At 42.3% G+C, this 16,756-nt stretch overlaps 1 protein-coding gene across 1 annotated transcript in view; it reads left to right on the top strand.

Annotated features, from left to right (window-relative positions):
• The window catches only part of SCN11A (sodium voltage-gated channel alpha subunit 11), a 78,029-nt gene extending 63,685 nt beyond the window's left edge, over window positions 1–14,344 (top strand). The window contains exons 25-26 of the mRNA XM_018038483.1: window positions 6,131–6,401; window positions 12,854–14,344. Of these exons, the coding sequence (XP_017893972.1) occupies window positions 6,131–6,401; window positions 12,854–13,881 (1,299 nt within the window). The 3' untranslated portion in view covers window positions 13,882–14,344. The remainder of the gene's footprint in view (window positions 1–6,130; window positions 6,402–12,853) is intronic.

Genomic DNA, 16,756 nt, shown 5'->3' with positions numbered 1-16,756 from the left:
CATGTAATTTTCATGTGTCAAAATTGTATTCTTTTTGAGTTTTTTCCCCCAAAACTCATTCTGAGTAAAACCTATTCTGAGCTCATGGGCTATACTAAAATAGGTGATGGGCCAGATTTGGCCTACGGGCCACCGTTTGCTGAATCCTGCCTTACGAGGTACTTGCAGGACTACTCTGTGCTTACAGTCCATTGAGGAGCTGGAATTTGAGAACATTAGATCATGAAGGCATACAACAGGCATTGTTGGTAGTTCTGAGAAGTGAGTTTGGAGGCTTTCAAGACAAGGAGGGTCAGGGGCACTGAAAAGTCTGAGAGAGCAGTATGGAAGAGGGGCTTGATATCTGATGCATGTAGAGGACCTGGAGATTTTCATTCAAACATGAGGTCCCAAATTATCAAAGTGAAAGTGAAAGTTGCTTAGTCATGTCCAACTCTTTGTGATCCCATGGAATTCTCCAGGCCAGAATACTGCAGTAGGTAACCTTTCCCTTCTCCAGGGGATCTTCCCAACCCAGGGATCGAACCCAGGTCTCCCACATTGCAGGCAGATTCTTTACCAGCTGAGCCACCAGGGAAGCCCAAGAATACTGGAATGGGTAGCCTATCCCTTCTCCAGCCGGGCCTTCCTGACCTAGGAATTGAACTGCGGTCTCCTGCATTGCAGGTGGATTCTTTCCCAATTGAGCTATGAGCGAAGCCCTAAATTATCAAAGGTATGTTTAATTTCCTGCTATTCCCAGCAATCAGAATAGAGCCAGGCATTAAGTATGTTTTCAATGATTTGTTGAATAAAGAAGTATGTTTTAGGGCACAAAATCCATCCCCCTAGGTTTAAACATTTGTGTTGCACTAAAAATGTCTATAAATGTCAGGACAACTGTTTAGAATTTATACAGTGAAAAATTTTTACCATAAGTTTAATGATAAAATTATATTTGTAGAGTTTTCATCTGACAACAGTGTGTGGAACTTCAATTTATCTAAGTCAAATCTAGCTTTTAAGTACCATACTCATTTTCAAGTACTAATTTCACTTTGAAGTGACTTCACAAGGACAGAAATGGTAAGGACCTAACAGAAGCAGAGGAGATTAAGAAAAGTGGGAAGAGTACCTAGAAGAACTATACAAAAAAGGTCTTAATGACCCAGATAACCATGATGGTGTGGTCACTCACCTAGAGCCAGACTTCATAGAATGTGAGGTCATGTGGGCCTTAGAAAGCATTACTACAAACAAAGCTAGTGGAGGTGATAGAATTTCAGCTGAGCTATTTCAGATCCTAAAAGATGATACTGTTAAAGTGTTGCACTCAATATGCTAGCAAATTTGGAAAGCTCATCCATGGCCGCAGGACTGGAAAAGTCAGTTTTCATTCCAATCCCAAAGAACGGAAATCCCAAAGAATGTTCCAGTTGTGCTTATTTCACATGCTAGCAAGGTTATGCTCAGAATCCTTCAAGCTAGGCTTTAGCAGTTTGTGAACCAAGAACTTCCAGATGTTCAAGCTGGATTTAGAAAAGGCAGAGGAACCAGGGATCAAATTGCCAACATTCGCTGGACTAGGGAGAAAGCAAAGGAATTCCAGAAAAACATCTACTTCTGCTTCACTGACTATGCTAAAGCCTTTGACAGAGATGGGAGTACCAGACCACCTTACCTGTCTCCTGAGAAACCAGGTCAAGAAAGAAGCAACAGTTAGAACTGGACATGGAATGACTGACTGGTTCCAAGTGGGAAAGAAGTATGACAAAGCTGTATATGGTCACCCTGCTTATTTAACTTTGATGTGGAGGCTACAGTCCATGGGCCCACAGAGTTGGGCATGACTGAGCAACTAAGCACAGCACAGAATGAAACTGAAAGTTGCTCAGGTGTGTCCAACTCTTCATGACCCCATGGACTATACAGTCCATGGAATTCTCCAGGCCAGAATACTGGAGTGGGTAGCCTTTCCCTTCTCCAGGGGATCTTCCCAACCCAGGAATCGAACCCTGGTCTCCTGCATTACAGGTGGATTCTTCACCAGCTGAGCCACAAGGGAAGCCCAGGAATACTGGAGGTGATAGCCTATCCCTTCTCCAGCAGATCTTCCCATCCCAGGAATTGAACCAGGATATCCTGCATTCTCGGCAGATTCTTTACCAACTAAGCTATTAGGGAAGCCCACAGCACAGAGTACATCATGCAAAATGTCAGGCTGGATGAATCACAAACTGGAATCAGAATTACTGGGAGAAATATCAACAACCTCAGGTATGCAGATGATACCGCTCTAATGGCAGAAAGTGAAGAGGAACTAAAGAGCCTTTTGATGAGGGTACAAGAGGAGCGTGAAAAAGTTGACTTGAAACTCAACACTGAAAAAATCATGACATCCAGCCCCATCATTTCTTGGAAAATAGAAGGGGAATAAGTGGAAGCAGTGACAGATTTTATTTTCTTGGGCTCTCAAATCACCATGGACAGAGACTGTAGCCATGAAGTTAAAAGACGCTTGCTCCTTGGAAGGAAAGCTATGACAAACCTAGACAGGGTATTAAAAAGCAGAGACATCACTTGGCCAACAAGGTCTCTATAGTCAAAGCTATGGTTTTTCCAGGAGTCATACGCGGATGTGAGAGCTGGACCATAAAGAAGACTAAGTGCTGAAGAATTGATACTTTCAAAGTGTATTGCTAGAGAAGACTCTTGAGAGTCCCTTTGACTGCAAGGAGATCAAACCAGTCAATCCTAAGGGAAATCAACCCTGAATACTCATTGGAAGGACTGATGATGAAATTGAAACTCCAAAACTTTGACCACCTGATGCAAAGATCTGACTCATTGGAAATGAACCTGATCCTGGGAAATATTGAAAGCAAAAGGAGAAAGGGATGGCAGAGAACGAGATGGTTGGATGGCATCAGTGAGTCAATGGAGATGAATTTGAGCAAATTCCAGGAGATAGTGAAGGACGGAAAGAGCCTGGCATGCTACAGTTCATGGGGTCACAAAGAGTCAGACATGAGTTAGTGACTGAACAACAGCAAACACTTTGCAGTTCTTATTTAAACTCGAGCCAACAAGAAAGGCAAAGAGAATTTTTATTTATATGTGCCTGATATGCAGCCATTGATTCAGTACCAGTTGGTCCCAGATTTGGAGTTAACTAAAAGACTCATGAGACACACATTTACTAGTTTGTTTCATGAAGGATGTGAAGCTGGCAGTGCTGCACACAGCTGAACAGAAGTTGCAGGGGCACATAATGCAGCTTCTAGGCCTCTCCACTGCCCTGGGCTTCCCAGGTGGCTCAGTGGTAAAAGGATCCACCTGCCAATGCAGGTTCTATCCCTGGATTGGAAAGATCCCCTGGAGGAGGACATGACAACCTGTTGCAGTATTCTTGCCTGGCGGGGAAAATCCCATGGACAGAGGAGCCTGGAGGCTGCAGTCCATGGGGCTGCAAAGAGTTGGGCGTGACTGAGCACCCAACACACATGCTGCGCTGGACGTGTCAGAAGGCAAGAGGTGGACTTGAAGTGGGCATGGACTGCGCTCCCACAGGGGTGCTGCCGCCTCCACTCCTGACTCTGTTACAGCTTGTTAGTTGCATGTCTCATCGGGGAGTAGGTGTGACCCCAGAGACGTTCCTGCGTGGCTCTCCAATCATGGCTTCACAGTGAGTGATTCCGACAACCAAGTGCAGCTCAGTTAATGCCCAGCATTTATCTTAAACTCTATATTCCAGAGAGCAGTGTTGCATGAGGTAAACACAAAACCCTGTCCCCTGGTGTCTGAATTTGAGCTTAGACTTTGAATCAGCTGTTAGCCCTTAACTGGGCTTCCAAGGTGGTGCAAATGGTAAAAAATTCACCTGCCAATGAAGGAAACACAACAGACATGAGTCCAGTCCCTGGGTCAAGAAGATACCCTGGAGAAGGAAATGGTCCTCTGCTCCAGTATTCTTGCCTGTGAAAGCCTAGGGCCAGAGGAGCCTGGTAGGCCCCAGTCCACAGGATCACAAAGAGTCAGACACGACTGAGCATGTTATAGTCTAGACACGCTAGCCCTTAACTCCTCATAGATTTTTTTTTTTAACTTCTAAAATCTACATATTATCTTTTGAGCCTTGGAGTAGCAACTGCATAGAGAGGGAAGTACAGCTGTTTTAACCTGAGAAGTGATGGATATTCTTTCCAGCAGTAAGACCAAGGGATCTGCAATCATTTCTACCTAAAGCATTCCCACAAGGTAGCTTCATTACAGGCTTTAAGAATTATCCTGAGGTATAGAAGTCACTGTAAAATGACATAGAATGTATGTATAATACATTAAAATACATAGAATGTATCTTAAAATAACATAGTGTTTTTTTGATCCTCTATCACATTTGGTAGCTTATATTTTTAATCTTCTCCATTTTCTCAATATTAGAGTTGAACTGTAAGGCCAGTGCTTACCATGCCCTTACATTTATTCTCAGCCTTTATTCTGCTTTCTTGGAGAGCATCCTTAAAAGTATCTTTTCTCCAGGTCCTTTCTGACTTCCACGATGCATTCTCACATAGGAAATGCATTTGACTTTCAAGTTTCCTCTCCAGACTCCTTGATAAAAGTTTTAGAGCTCCTGGAGCAACGTTTCAAAGACATCAACTTACATGTAATACCCTTCTGCTGCTATTCCAACCCTTTTTCTTCTCATTGCCCTTGCTCCCATAGTGACAGCATTCATTCTCTTGATGTTAGTTCATATCAGTTCTGAGGCCATAGAACCCCACATTTGCTTTCCAGCTCTCTGCCTGAGCTCCAGACCCATACCTCTACCTGCCCATGTCCCTTGGATGTCCCACTGGGCACCTCAAATCCCAGTGTGCCCAGGATACATCCATCATCTCTCCCCCAAACTTCTCATCGCTGTTCTCCAGTTGATTGAATGCACCACCAAGCAGAAATTAGAACCTCAGCCTTAACTTTCCCATAACCTACTCCATTAGAACACTCTTGGACTCCTGCTTCTACTTCCATATTAGTTCTTAAACCTAAAAACTCATGTCTTTCTGTACTGTTACCACCACAAAACATCATCTTTTGCCCGGATTACCCTAACAGATGCCTGGGACTATAAAGATGAATTGGTAGGGGTCTGTGCATTTTCTAAATAGAACACTATGTGCATACTTTGATTAGATGATATATAATATGAAATAATCTAATATATACATATGGTATATATATATATATATATTACACATAAACAACCAATGTATAGTCAAGAATGCCATACAATATCAGTGTCTGAGTTTGTGCTAAAGAACAGTTTCCACTTAAGCAAACAACAAAGCTGTGCCTTATAGAGATTAAAGGAAATAGTGGGATAGTTGAGGCATTGCACTGCACATGGTAGACAAGGCATGCAAACTTGAGTTAGAAGCTGTACTAGAGCACCCAGCACATCTTTCCCTGGGAGCAGGTCAGCCATATACGAAACAGTATGCAAGGTCACCACCAGTACTCATGTGAAATAATCAGTTTTTCTGTTTCCAGTTTTAGTAATCATCGGATCAGAATCCCATTTATCTAGCCTTATCGTCAAGTGAACAAGAATTAGGAAATTGGCTTTCAAGAATTGCTTGAATACAGAGTTTTGGTTAAGTATAAGGTCTGATTATTCTAAACTAACAAATGGAGCCTTGGAGATGTTAATTCTGTCTTGTCCAACAAAATTATGTGAGCAAGTATCCTCTGCATTAACATTATTAAAGTCAAAATACAGACGTAGGTGAAATATACAGACCAAAGTTCATTTTTTAATGATTAAACCCAACATGAGCTGTTTTATTTCAACAAAAACAAATCATCCACCACATCAAAGTTATGTTGTTACTAAAAATTTACATATTTATTTAGTTTCAAAATGGAATTAAAGCTGTATGCCTACATTTTAAAACCAGTTTCTAATTAAATTTAATAAAATGAAATTAAAAATATCTATTAGAAGAATTTCTTGCCCTATAAAAGTGTGCATTTTCCAAGAAACTACTTTAAATGTAAGAGAGGACAAATGCTACTGTATGTGCCTCTTAATGTATGTGATTTCATTCCTACAACTCCAAATGGTTTATGATTCCTTTTTCTTTTTCCTCAGAACAAATGCCAAGGCTTTGTGTTTGACCTCGTCACACACCAGGTCTTTGATATCATTATCATCATCCTCATTCTCCTCAACATGCTGAGCATGATGGCTGAATCACATGACCAATCGGACACCATGAAACATTTACTTGAGTGTCTCAACCTGGCCTTTGTGGTCATCTTTGCAATTGAGTGTCTCATCAAAATCTTTGCTTTGAGGCAATACTACTTCACCAATGGCTGGAATTTATTTGATTGTGTGATCGTGGTCCTTTCTATTGTTAGTAAGTAAAACTGGCAACCAGAGGGGCTTTAGTATGAGAGCAAGAAGTAAACTTGTAAGTCTTATCTTTTGGAATTTTGTCCAGAGTAGCCACAGAGCAGAAAATTAAAGTTAATGTGGTTTTTGGGGAAAAAAAAAAAAAAAGATGAATGAATGCCATTCTCTTTGGGGAGTTGCTAGAAAATACAGAGTAATTTCTACTCCCTTGACTATCTACACAATTGAAATAGAGTTAAGTAATTATGTGGATCATTTATTCAATGGGGATAGATGAAACTAAGATGACTTAGAAGTTTTTGTGGGGCTACCTGCTTTATCCAGGGAACTGAGTCAAAGTTCCATTTTCTTCTACAACTATGAGGCCTAAAGAACATTTCTTGTTTTAAGGATTTGGCATTTAGTTTCCATTTTTTCCCTAGTTCAAAATCCTTTTGGATGTCAGATCACAATTACTGTGCCCCAGTGACATTGCTGGGCCCTCCCGTACCTCTTCTTTATAGAGGGCCTCCATGGCTAAGCCTGGATGGGGCTTGCAAGAGTGTGTCATAAGGACAAACAGTGCTTTTTCTTTATTCTGTGTCTCATGTTAACTTAAATTATAGTGGAAACTACATAGTGTGTCAACTGCTTGGGTTTCACTCACCAACTAGCTTCACTCTATAATCACTATATTTTTCTTAACTGTGGACAGAAATTAACCTTAAGGTTTATAGCAGAAGAATAGGGAGAAAAAGAGGGTTATTGCCATACACCTTTTCATGAAACATATACACACACATGCACATACATTAACTTTGAAGGTAAATTCTTCATGACTAAGCTATAAGATTTTACTCTGGGTTTTTGAAGTCTGCTTTAATTAAACTGATAATTTAACCATAATTGTGTAAAACTGCCTACGGATTCTTCTCATTGTTCAAAGAGCATGAAGGCAGTGAAACGGATTTCACAAGCGGAAGCTTCTGTTTTATCTCAGAAAGGGTGCAATAAACAGATATGCTGGATCAAAATATTTTGGTTCTTAACATGATAGCAACAATGCAGATGTTTCAGGGACCAAGGAAATGGTACAGTTCATAGTCTGTTCTACTTTTTAGCCATGGAAACTTATGTAGATAAGGTTTAGTAATAGATCTTTCAACATGCTTATGGTTAAATAGACTGTTAATCTTTATTAGTCAGTTTCAAGCACAAGTCCTGGTGAAATTGACAGCAACAATAAAGTTAGAAAATGATGATGAGTCTGGCAACCATCTGAGCACTTAAAGAGCTCTTCCTCCAATATGCAGAGAGCAGCTCATTCATTCCACTATTTGCTGAACTTTTTCCAGGCAGTGCCAGGCATCGTAGAGCTCACAGTAACTGAAGGAGGTCACCATTATCCCTACCATACAGCCTATCAGAGAAGGCAGTAGCAACCCACTCCAGTACTCTTGCCTGGCAAATCCCATGGACGGAGGAGCCTGGTAGGTTGCAGTCCATGGGGTCGCTAGGAGTCGGACACGACTGAAGTGACTTAGCAGCATCAGCAGCAGCATATAGTGACTTCACTTTCACTTTTCACTTTCATGCATTGGAGAAGGAAATGGCAACCCACTCCAGTGTTCTTGCCTGGAGAATCCCAGGGACAGGGGAGCCTAGTGGGCTGCCTTCTCTAGGGTTGCACAGAGTCAGACACAACTGAAGTGACTTAGCGGCAGCAGCATACAGCCTATAGCCTACCATAGAGACTGAAGACTCTAGGACTGGGCCACCTCAGGCCAAACTACAGGCATAGCCCCTCACATCAGCAGAAAATTGGATTAAAGATTAACTGAGCAAGGTACAGCCCTCCAGAGCAGGGCAAGTTTTCCCTGCAGCCAGTCCCTCCTATCAGGAAACTTGCACAAACTCTTACCCTCATCCCTCTGAGGGCAGACAGAATGAAACCCGCAGTTACAGAAAACTAACCAAAATGATCACATGGATCATAGCCTTGTATAACTCAATGAAACTGTGAGCCATGCTGTGTAGGGCCACCCAAGATGAATGAGTCATGGTGTGTTCTAATAAAATGTGGTCCACTGGAGAAGGGAATGGCAAATCACTTCAGCATTCTTGCCTTGAGAACCCCATAAACAGTATGAAAAGACAAAAAGATACGACATTGAGAGAGTAAACACCCACCCCACCCCCAGGCCAGTAGGTGTCCAATATGCTACTGGAGAGAAGTGGAGAAATAGCTCCAGAAGGAATGAAGAGGCTTAGCCAGAGCAGAAATGATGCCCAGTTATGGATGTGTCTGGTGGTGAAAGTAAAGTCTGGTGCTATAAAGAACAATGTTGCATAGGAACCTGGAACATTAGGTCCATGAATCAAGGTAAATTGGAAGTGGTCAAACGAGATGGCAAGAGTCAACATTGAAATTTTAGGAATAAATGAACTAAAATGGACCAGAGTTGGTGAATTTAATTCAGATGACCATTATATCTGCTACTGTGGGCAAGAATCCCTTAGATGAAATGGGGTAGCCCTCAAAGTCAACAAAAGTGTCTGAAATGCATTACACTACTTGCGTGCAATCTCAAAAATGACAGAATAATCTCTGTTCGTTTCCAAGGCAAACTGTTCAACATGACAGTAATCCAAGTCTGTGCCCTAACCACTATGCTGAAGAGTATAAAGTTGAATGCTTCTATGAAGACCTACAAGACCTTCTAGAAAGTGAAAGTGAAGTTGCTCAGTCGTGTCCGACTCTTTGCGACCCCATGGACTTTAGCCCACCAGGCTCCTCCATCCATGGGATTCTCCAGGCAAGAGCACTGGAGTGGGGTGCCATTTCCTTCTCCAAGACCTTCTCTAGACCTTCTAGAACTAACACCAAAAAAGATGTCCTTTTCATCATAGGGGACTGGAATGCAAAAGTAGGAAGTCAAGAGATACCTGGAGTGACAGGCAAGTTTGACCTCAGAGTACAAAATGAAGCAGGGAAAAGACTAACAGAGTTTTTCCAAGAGAATGCTCTGGTCATTGCAAACACCCTTTTCCAACAACACAAGAGATGATTGTACACATGGACATCACCAGATGGTCAATACTGAGATTAGGTTGATTATATTCTTTGTAGCTGAAGATGGAGCTCTGTATCATCAGCAAAAACAAGACAGGGAGCTAACTGTGGCTCAGATCATGAGCTCCTTATTGTAAAATTCAGGCTTAAATTGAAGTAAGTAGGGAAAACTACTAGACCATTCAGGTATGACCTAAATCAAATCCCTATGATTAAACAGTGAAAGTGAGATTCAAGGGATTAGATCTGACAGAATGCCTGAAGAACTATGGACAGAGATTTGTAACATTGCACAGGAGGCAGTGATCAAAACCATCCCCAAGAAAAAGAAATGCAAAAAGGCAAAACAGTTGTCTGAGGAAGCTTTATAAATAGTTGAGAAGAGAAGCGAAAGACAAAGGAGAAATGGAAAGATATATCCATCTGAATTCAGAGTTCCAAAGAATAGCAAGGAGAGATAAGAAAGACTTCCTAAGTGATCAATGCAAAGAAATAGAGGAAAACAACAGAATGGGAAAGACTAGAGATCTCTTTAAGAAAATTAGACATACCAAGGGAACATTTCATGCAAAGATAGGCACAATAAAGGAAAGAAATGGCATGGACCTAATAGAAGCAGAAGATATTAGGAAGAGGTGGCAAGAATACACAGAAGAACTATACAAAAAAGATCTTCTTGGCACAGATAACCATGATGGTGTGATCATCATCTAGCGTCAGACATCCTGGAGTCTGAAATCAAATAGGCCTTAGGAAGCATTACTACAAAGAAAGCTAATAGGGGTGATGGAATTCTGTCTGAGCTATTTAAAATCCTAAAAGATGATGCTATGAAGGTGCTGCACTCAATGTGTCAGCAAATTTGGAAAACTCAACTGTGGCCCCAGGACTGGAAAAGGTCAGTTTTCATTCCAATCCCGAAGAAGGGCAATGTCAAAGAACATTCAAACTACCATACAATTACACTCATTTTACATGTTAGCAAGGTTATATTTAAAATCCTTCAAGCTAGGCTCCAGCAGTACATGAACTGAGAACTTCTAGGTGTACAAACTGGGTTTAAAAACATCAGAGGAATCAGAGATCAAATTACCAACATCTATTGAATCATAGAAAAAGCAGGTGAATTCTGGAAAAATATCTACTTCTGCTTTACTGACTACGCTAAAACCTTTGACTCTGAGGATCACAACAAATTGTGGACAACTCTACAAGAGATAGGAGTACCAGACCACCTCACCTGCCTCCTGGGAAACCTGTATGCAGGTCAAGAAGCAACAGTTAGAACCGGACACAGAACAACTGACTGCTTCAAAAGGAATGCGTCAAGGCTATACATTGTCATCCTGCTTATTTAACTTATATGCAGAGTACATCATGTGAAATGCTGGGCTGTGAAGCACAGCTGGAATCAAAATTGCCAGGAGAAATATCTATAACTTCAGATATGCAAATAATACCACCCTAATGGCAGAAAGTGAATAGAAACTAAAGAGCCCCTTGGAGGTGAAAGAAGAGAGTGAAAAAGTTGACTTAAGAATTCAGCATTCAAAGAATGAAGATCATGGCATCCAGTCCCGTAACTTCATGCCAAATGGATGGGGGGAAAATGAAAACAATGACAGACTTTATTTTCTTGGGCTCACAAATCACTGCAGATAGTGACTGCTACCATGAAATTACAAGATGCTTGCTCCTTGGAAGAAAAACTATGACAAAACTAGACAGCATATTAAAAAGCAGAGACATCACTTTGCTGACAAAGGTCATAGTCAAAACTATGGTTTTTCCAGTAGTCATGTACGCATATGAGAGTTGGACCATAAAGAAAGCCGAGTGCTGAAGAACTGATGCTTTTGAACTATGGTGCTGGAGAAGACTCTAGAGAGTCTCTTGGACAGCCAGGAGATCAAACCAGTCAATCCTAAAGGAAATCAACCCTGAACATTCATTGGAAGGACTGACGCTGAAGCTGAAGCTCCAGTACTTTGGCCACCTGATTCAAAGAGCTGACTCTGGAAAAGACCCTCATGCTGGGAAAGATTGAAGGCAGGAGGAGAAGCGGGTGACACAGGATGAGATGGTTGGATGACATCACCAACTCAATGGAATGAGTTTGAGCAAACTCTGGGAGATGGTAAAGGACAGGGAGGCCTGGCATGCTGCAGTCTATGGAGTCACAAAGAATTGGACACAACTGAGTGACTGAACAACAACAAAATTAAGACCTACCACATTAAGGAATCAGAAAAAGACAGAGAAATTAATTGAACCCCAAATCACTTGCTGCGCGAAAGAACTGAGCTCACAGGAAAGACAAATGACTGTGAGCTTGATGACTCAAAGAAATATTCACAGAGGAAGCGGACCTTAAAGGAGGGACCTCCTCCAGTTGTTGCTGAAATGGTAAAAATTCCACATCTCAAAAAAAGTGGCTGTCCATCATACCTAACGACCTTGGAGGATCCTCAGAGGAAGAACAAGGCCCTGTGTCTATGAGGCAAGCATGCTCAAGCCATTCTGTAATATTTGGGTCAAAATGTGTGTTGTTTTAAATCCTTGTATCGCTTGCTTGCAAGCAAGCAATGAGAAAACAGGATGATGTTTTAGGCCAAATGTTCAGCAGTCTGCAGAAACTTCTGCTTGAGATGCCACTTCTGGGATATTTACAATAACAGAGAAACTGTCTCCAATTTATTCCTGTAGCTTTTTGAGTTTGGACTTCCAGAAGTCCTTGGAATGAGCGTATTGACAAAGATGAGAAATCTCTGGCGGTTTTAGCCCAAAGACAAGCCACGCAACACTACCTTCTTTCTCTAGCTCTGTCCTTGCCTACAGCAGGCTGTGTTCAAATTTCTTTACAGTGAGAACCTGTTTGTTTAAGAAACCTTGGGGTTAGGGGTGTACAACTTCCACTGATAGCTCACACTCAAGCCAACCTTCAGTAGCAGAAATTTCTCTTTGCATTGTAATCTAAATGACTCCATCAATAGTTTATATGTTTTCCATTCTATGTATATAATAAGTATGGAAAACTGTTATATTTGCTACCCCATGAGTAATTTTAAATGACCAACATAGATGATAACGTATTTCAAGTCCATTAGGTAACTTACAAAATAGTAATAAACTGCATTTTATTTCTTTTCTTTGAAGGGTCTTTTTAGATGTCCTGACCCATCTAAATTCCTATCTAAATTGTATGAACCTTGAAGATTGCTCTCCAGTTTAAGGCACATATATATTTTTTCCCTGATATGGGTAAAAAACTTCTTAATTTTGTACATAAGCTGAAAAGTAATGGTAAAAAGTTGGTCTCACTCAGATTGAAAGCAGGAGAGACAGGATATGTCTAAAATCAATCTGTCTGCTGGAAATTCATTGACCCTCCTCCTTGTCTTTAGGTACCGTGGTTTCTGCCTTGGAAACCCAGGCCGAGATTCCTTTCCCTCCAACACTGTTCAGAATGGTTCGCTTGGTTCGGATTGGCCGAATCCTGAGACTTGTTCGAGCGGCACGAAGAATCAGAACTCTGCTTTTCGCTCTGATGATGTCCCTGCCCTCTCTATTTAATATTGGTCTTCTCCTCTTTCTGGTTATGTTTATTTATGCCATTTTTGGTATGAACTCTTTTCGCAAAGTGAAGGAAGATTCTGGAATTGATGACATCTTCAACTTCCAAACTTTTATAAGCAGCATGCTCTGCCTCTTCCAGATAACCACGACGGCAGGCTGGGATGCCCTCCTCAGCCCCATGTTAAAATCAAATAATTCCTGTGACCCCAAGACAGAGAGCTGTCACCTCTCTACCATAGCCATAATCTACTTCGTCACTTACATCATCATCTCCTCTCTCATTGTGGTCAACATGTATATTGCTGTGATTTTAGAAAACTTCAATGTAGCCACTGAAGAAAGTGAGGACCCTTTGGGTGAAGATGACTTTGAAATGTTCTATGAAGTCTGGGAAAAGTTTGACCCAGAAGCAACACAGTTTATCAAATATTCTGCCCTTTCTGACTTTGCTGATGCCCTTCCTGAGCCTCTGCGTGTGGCAAAGCCAAATAAATACCAATTTTTAGTCATGGACTTGCCAATGGTGAGTGGAGATCGTCTCCATTGCTTGGATATTCTCTTCGCTTTCACCACGAGGGTACTTGGTGAGTCCAGTGGCCTGGATAGCATGAAAGCAGCGATAGAGGAGAAATTCATGGAGGCAAACCCTTTCAAGAAGTTATATGAACCCATAGTCACCACCACCAAAAGGAAGGAAGAGGAAAGATGTGCTGCTGTTATTCAAAAGGCCTTTCGAAAGTACATGATGAAGACCAAGTGTACCTTGAAAGACAGGCCTCATTCAACCCTCCAGACACTCTCCAATGGAGACTTACCCAGCTCTGGGGTGGCCGAGGGCAAGGTCCATTATGACTGAGCCCCACACCTCCACCCATACCTCACAGCCTCCAAGCCTTGCCTCCGGCCTCTTGAGCTCCAAGCCATCCACAGCTCTGTGTACAAACAAGTACTCAAAACTAGAGCTCTTCGAACTAGCCATTCCTTTTTTTGTTTGTTTTTTTTTCCTGGCTGAAAGAAAATATTTTAAAGCTCACATCAAAGGATTCTTATCGAGATAAGGGTGCCTGACTATTACTACCAGTACAGTTTTAACAAAGAAAAAGACATTAGAAAGGTCTATAGAAGACATACTAATGTGAGGATCGAAGCACAGTTCGAATTATGTCAAAAGAATAAGAAACAAAAAAACACATTAAAGTTTTAAATTATGTTTCCCATGTGTTCCTGAGTACTGTGTCCAATACCTTTGTTGGATGTTTTCCCCAGTAAAAGTATGTGGCTTATCACATATAGCTCTTTCGCATGCTAAGTGAGAATTCAAAACCTGCCAATAAATACTTATTGCAGATTTTTTTAGCCAATGTTGAATATTTTGAGTTTATTTCAAACCTAAAAGCATGATCATGATTTGTGTCAGTTACTACCCTATCTTTCACTAGCTGCAATACCTGTTATATATATGTGGGGAAAAAATAAATAAATGAAGCTTTCAGTTTGCATTTCATTCGGATAATACACTAAAAATCCTTTTGTTTGGTGCTTGTGTGAGTAGTGGTTTAAATGCGGTACCTAAGTTGGAATTAAAGGCGATCGCCAGTGGTGTGCTGATAAGTGCATAATAACTGCTCTTCAGGAAAAAAGAAACAAGCCGTGATTTGTAGTGTTTACTGATTTCTGTGGTGAGTACTCCCTTCATGACCAATTTCAAGCTACCAACATGATGTTTCTGAATGTAGAGTTGGGGAAGATGTCCACAGCCAGTTCTCGTGAGCTGCCTAGAGCTGGCTGAGCACACCATTGACTGGAACCAGTAAGACAGTCTCACTTCCGGTGAAATATCTGCAGTGGGCACCTTGGATGGAGAGTGCACCCCACTTAGCACAACACCTGGACCCCAGGGCAGGGGAGCCATAAGACATAATGGTTAGCCAGAGACCTCAGTCATTTGATGAGCCCTACATTCAGTTCTGGCTGAATATATGCATGAAACACAGCCCAGAGAACAACCAAGTCAATCAGAAGGGCCTGGCCCCAGGAGTAGCCCAGGACCTCCCTAAAAACTGGAGATTCCCAGAGGCCAAGCAAGACATTAGCTGGACTGGGGGCAAAGAACTACAGTGTAATAATCTAGGCTCAGGAAAATCCCGCAGAAATAGCCCTGGAATCCTGTATCTCTGACAGGCTGGAGGAGGTGATGTGCCTGTCGGCAGCCTGGAGTCTGAGCCCTGAGCCTCTGCCCTGCCCCTCACTGTCCAGTGGAGGTAAGGCCAAAGCTGGATGCTGTGGCATATTAAGAGGGAACTTATTTTCAGTGTACACAAGATCTAACCATGACTCAATGTATTCATGTCCAGGGCCTAAATTTTGTGAGTTTTGTAGGCAGCCTTGTGCTCTGGAGCACTGGTACAAGTAGTAACATCATTATCTAATCATTATCAATATCTAATAGACTTAGCCTTTGCTGCAGGTCAGACACTGGCTAAGCATTTGCCATGCATAATCTCATCTGTTCCCTACAATAACCCAGGGTGTGTGCAGTCACTCACCAGGTGGAGCCCTGGCATCTGTGCCATACTGGGGCAGAGGAGTGCTTGTTCCCAGAACTAGGGCACTTTTGAGACAGGGCCAGAGGGACTCCCAGGCAGGACTGCAAGAGCTGTGTGGAAATCACCAGTTCTAAAGCCACAACCAGTCCTGCTTGAGGCCCTGGGGATTATCTACAGCTTCCTGAAGAGGCCTCCAATTACGAACTCTCGGTGTTTACAGATTCCTACCAAGTTTTCTGGAAAAGATAGTTGGTCATGATTCTAATAGGGACACCACCTGGCTGGAGGTAAGGGAGGGTCTGGAAGGATATGGTCTTGCCTATTCCAGATTACAATTTAGGGGCTTGAATATTATCTGTTCTGTGCAATGACTTGTGCCCTTGGCACACACACCTGTCCATCCCCACATGGTCCATGTCACTGGTGCTGGATTCCTGGAGCCTGCTCCTGGGGGAGAGCACAGGATCCCTCTGGCTTCTGCAAGAGGCTGAGCCTCACCTCCTCACTAGATGGCAGCAAATGCCCGACACGCTCTTTTCTAAAAGTAGCACAGCATCTCTCGGTATGAGCCTGCCGCTCAAAGAGCCAGAAGGTTAAAGAGGGGTGAAGGAAGTGGTGAATTAACCCTGGATGGGTGCTAGAAAACTCACAGAGATGGCTGTCACTGTGCAAGGATCCAGGATACCCACAAGAGGCAGAGATGTTGGTCTGAGCTCAGCTCTCCTGAGACTGTTCATGGTAGACAATCCTGCAGACACAGGAAGCCAGCCCCCTGTCTTCTGAGACTTCTTTTCCCCAGGCAAATCAGTCCCTGCTCAGTTCAGTCAACAGACAAGTTCTGGAGGGCCAGTGCAACACTGCCTTGTGCAGACTGCTTCTAACCAATGGGTCTTCACCACATGTCTTCAAGGGCATATGTGCTAATTGGGAGGAGCATTAGATAGGTGTTTGTGTGATGATAAACAGAATGCAAAATAACAAGAGCATGGACACAGCTCTCTTCTCAAAGCTGAGTGGAGACAGGCTCACAAGAAGACTTCATAAGATAGAAGGGAGCATCTGAGATGAGCTGGGTAATGCGTGGGACTGTGATGGGTAGAGGTGGTTCAGGAGGGTGTTTTAAAGGGGAGGAGACAATAGCGGCCACATCCTGGAGGGTAAGGAGTGTCAGAAGTGGAAGGGAGC

Source organism: Capra hircus, chromosome 22 (assembly GCF_001704415.2).
Source record: "Capra hircus breed San Clemente chromosome 22, ASM170441v1, whole genome shotgun sequence".
In the NCBI taxonomy this organism is placed as follows: Eukaryota; Metazoa; Chordata; class Mammalia; order Artiodactyla; family Bovidae; genus Capra; species Capra hircus.
Note: the sequence above shows the minus strand (reverse complement) of the source record. Positions and strands in the feature narration are given on the sequence as shown.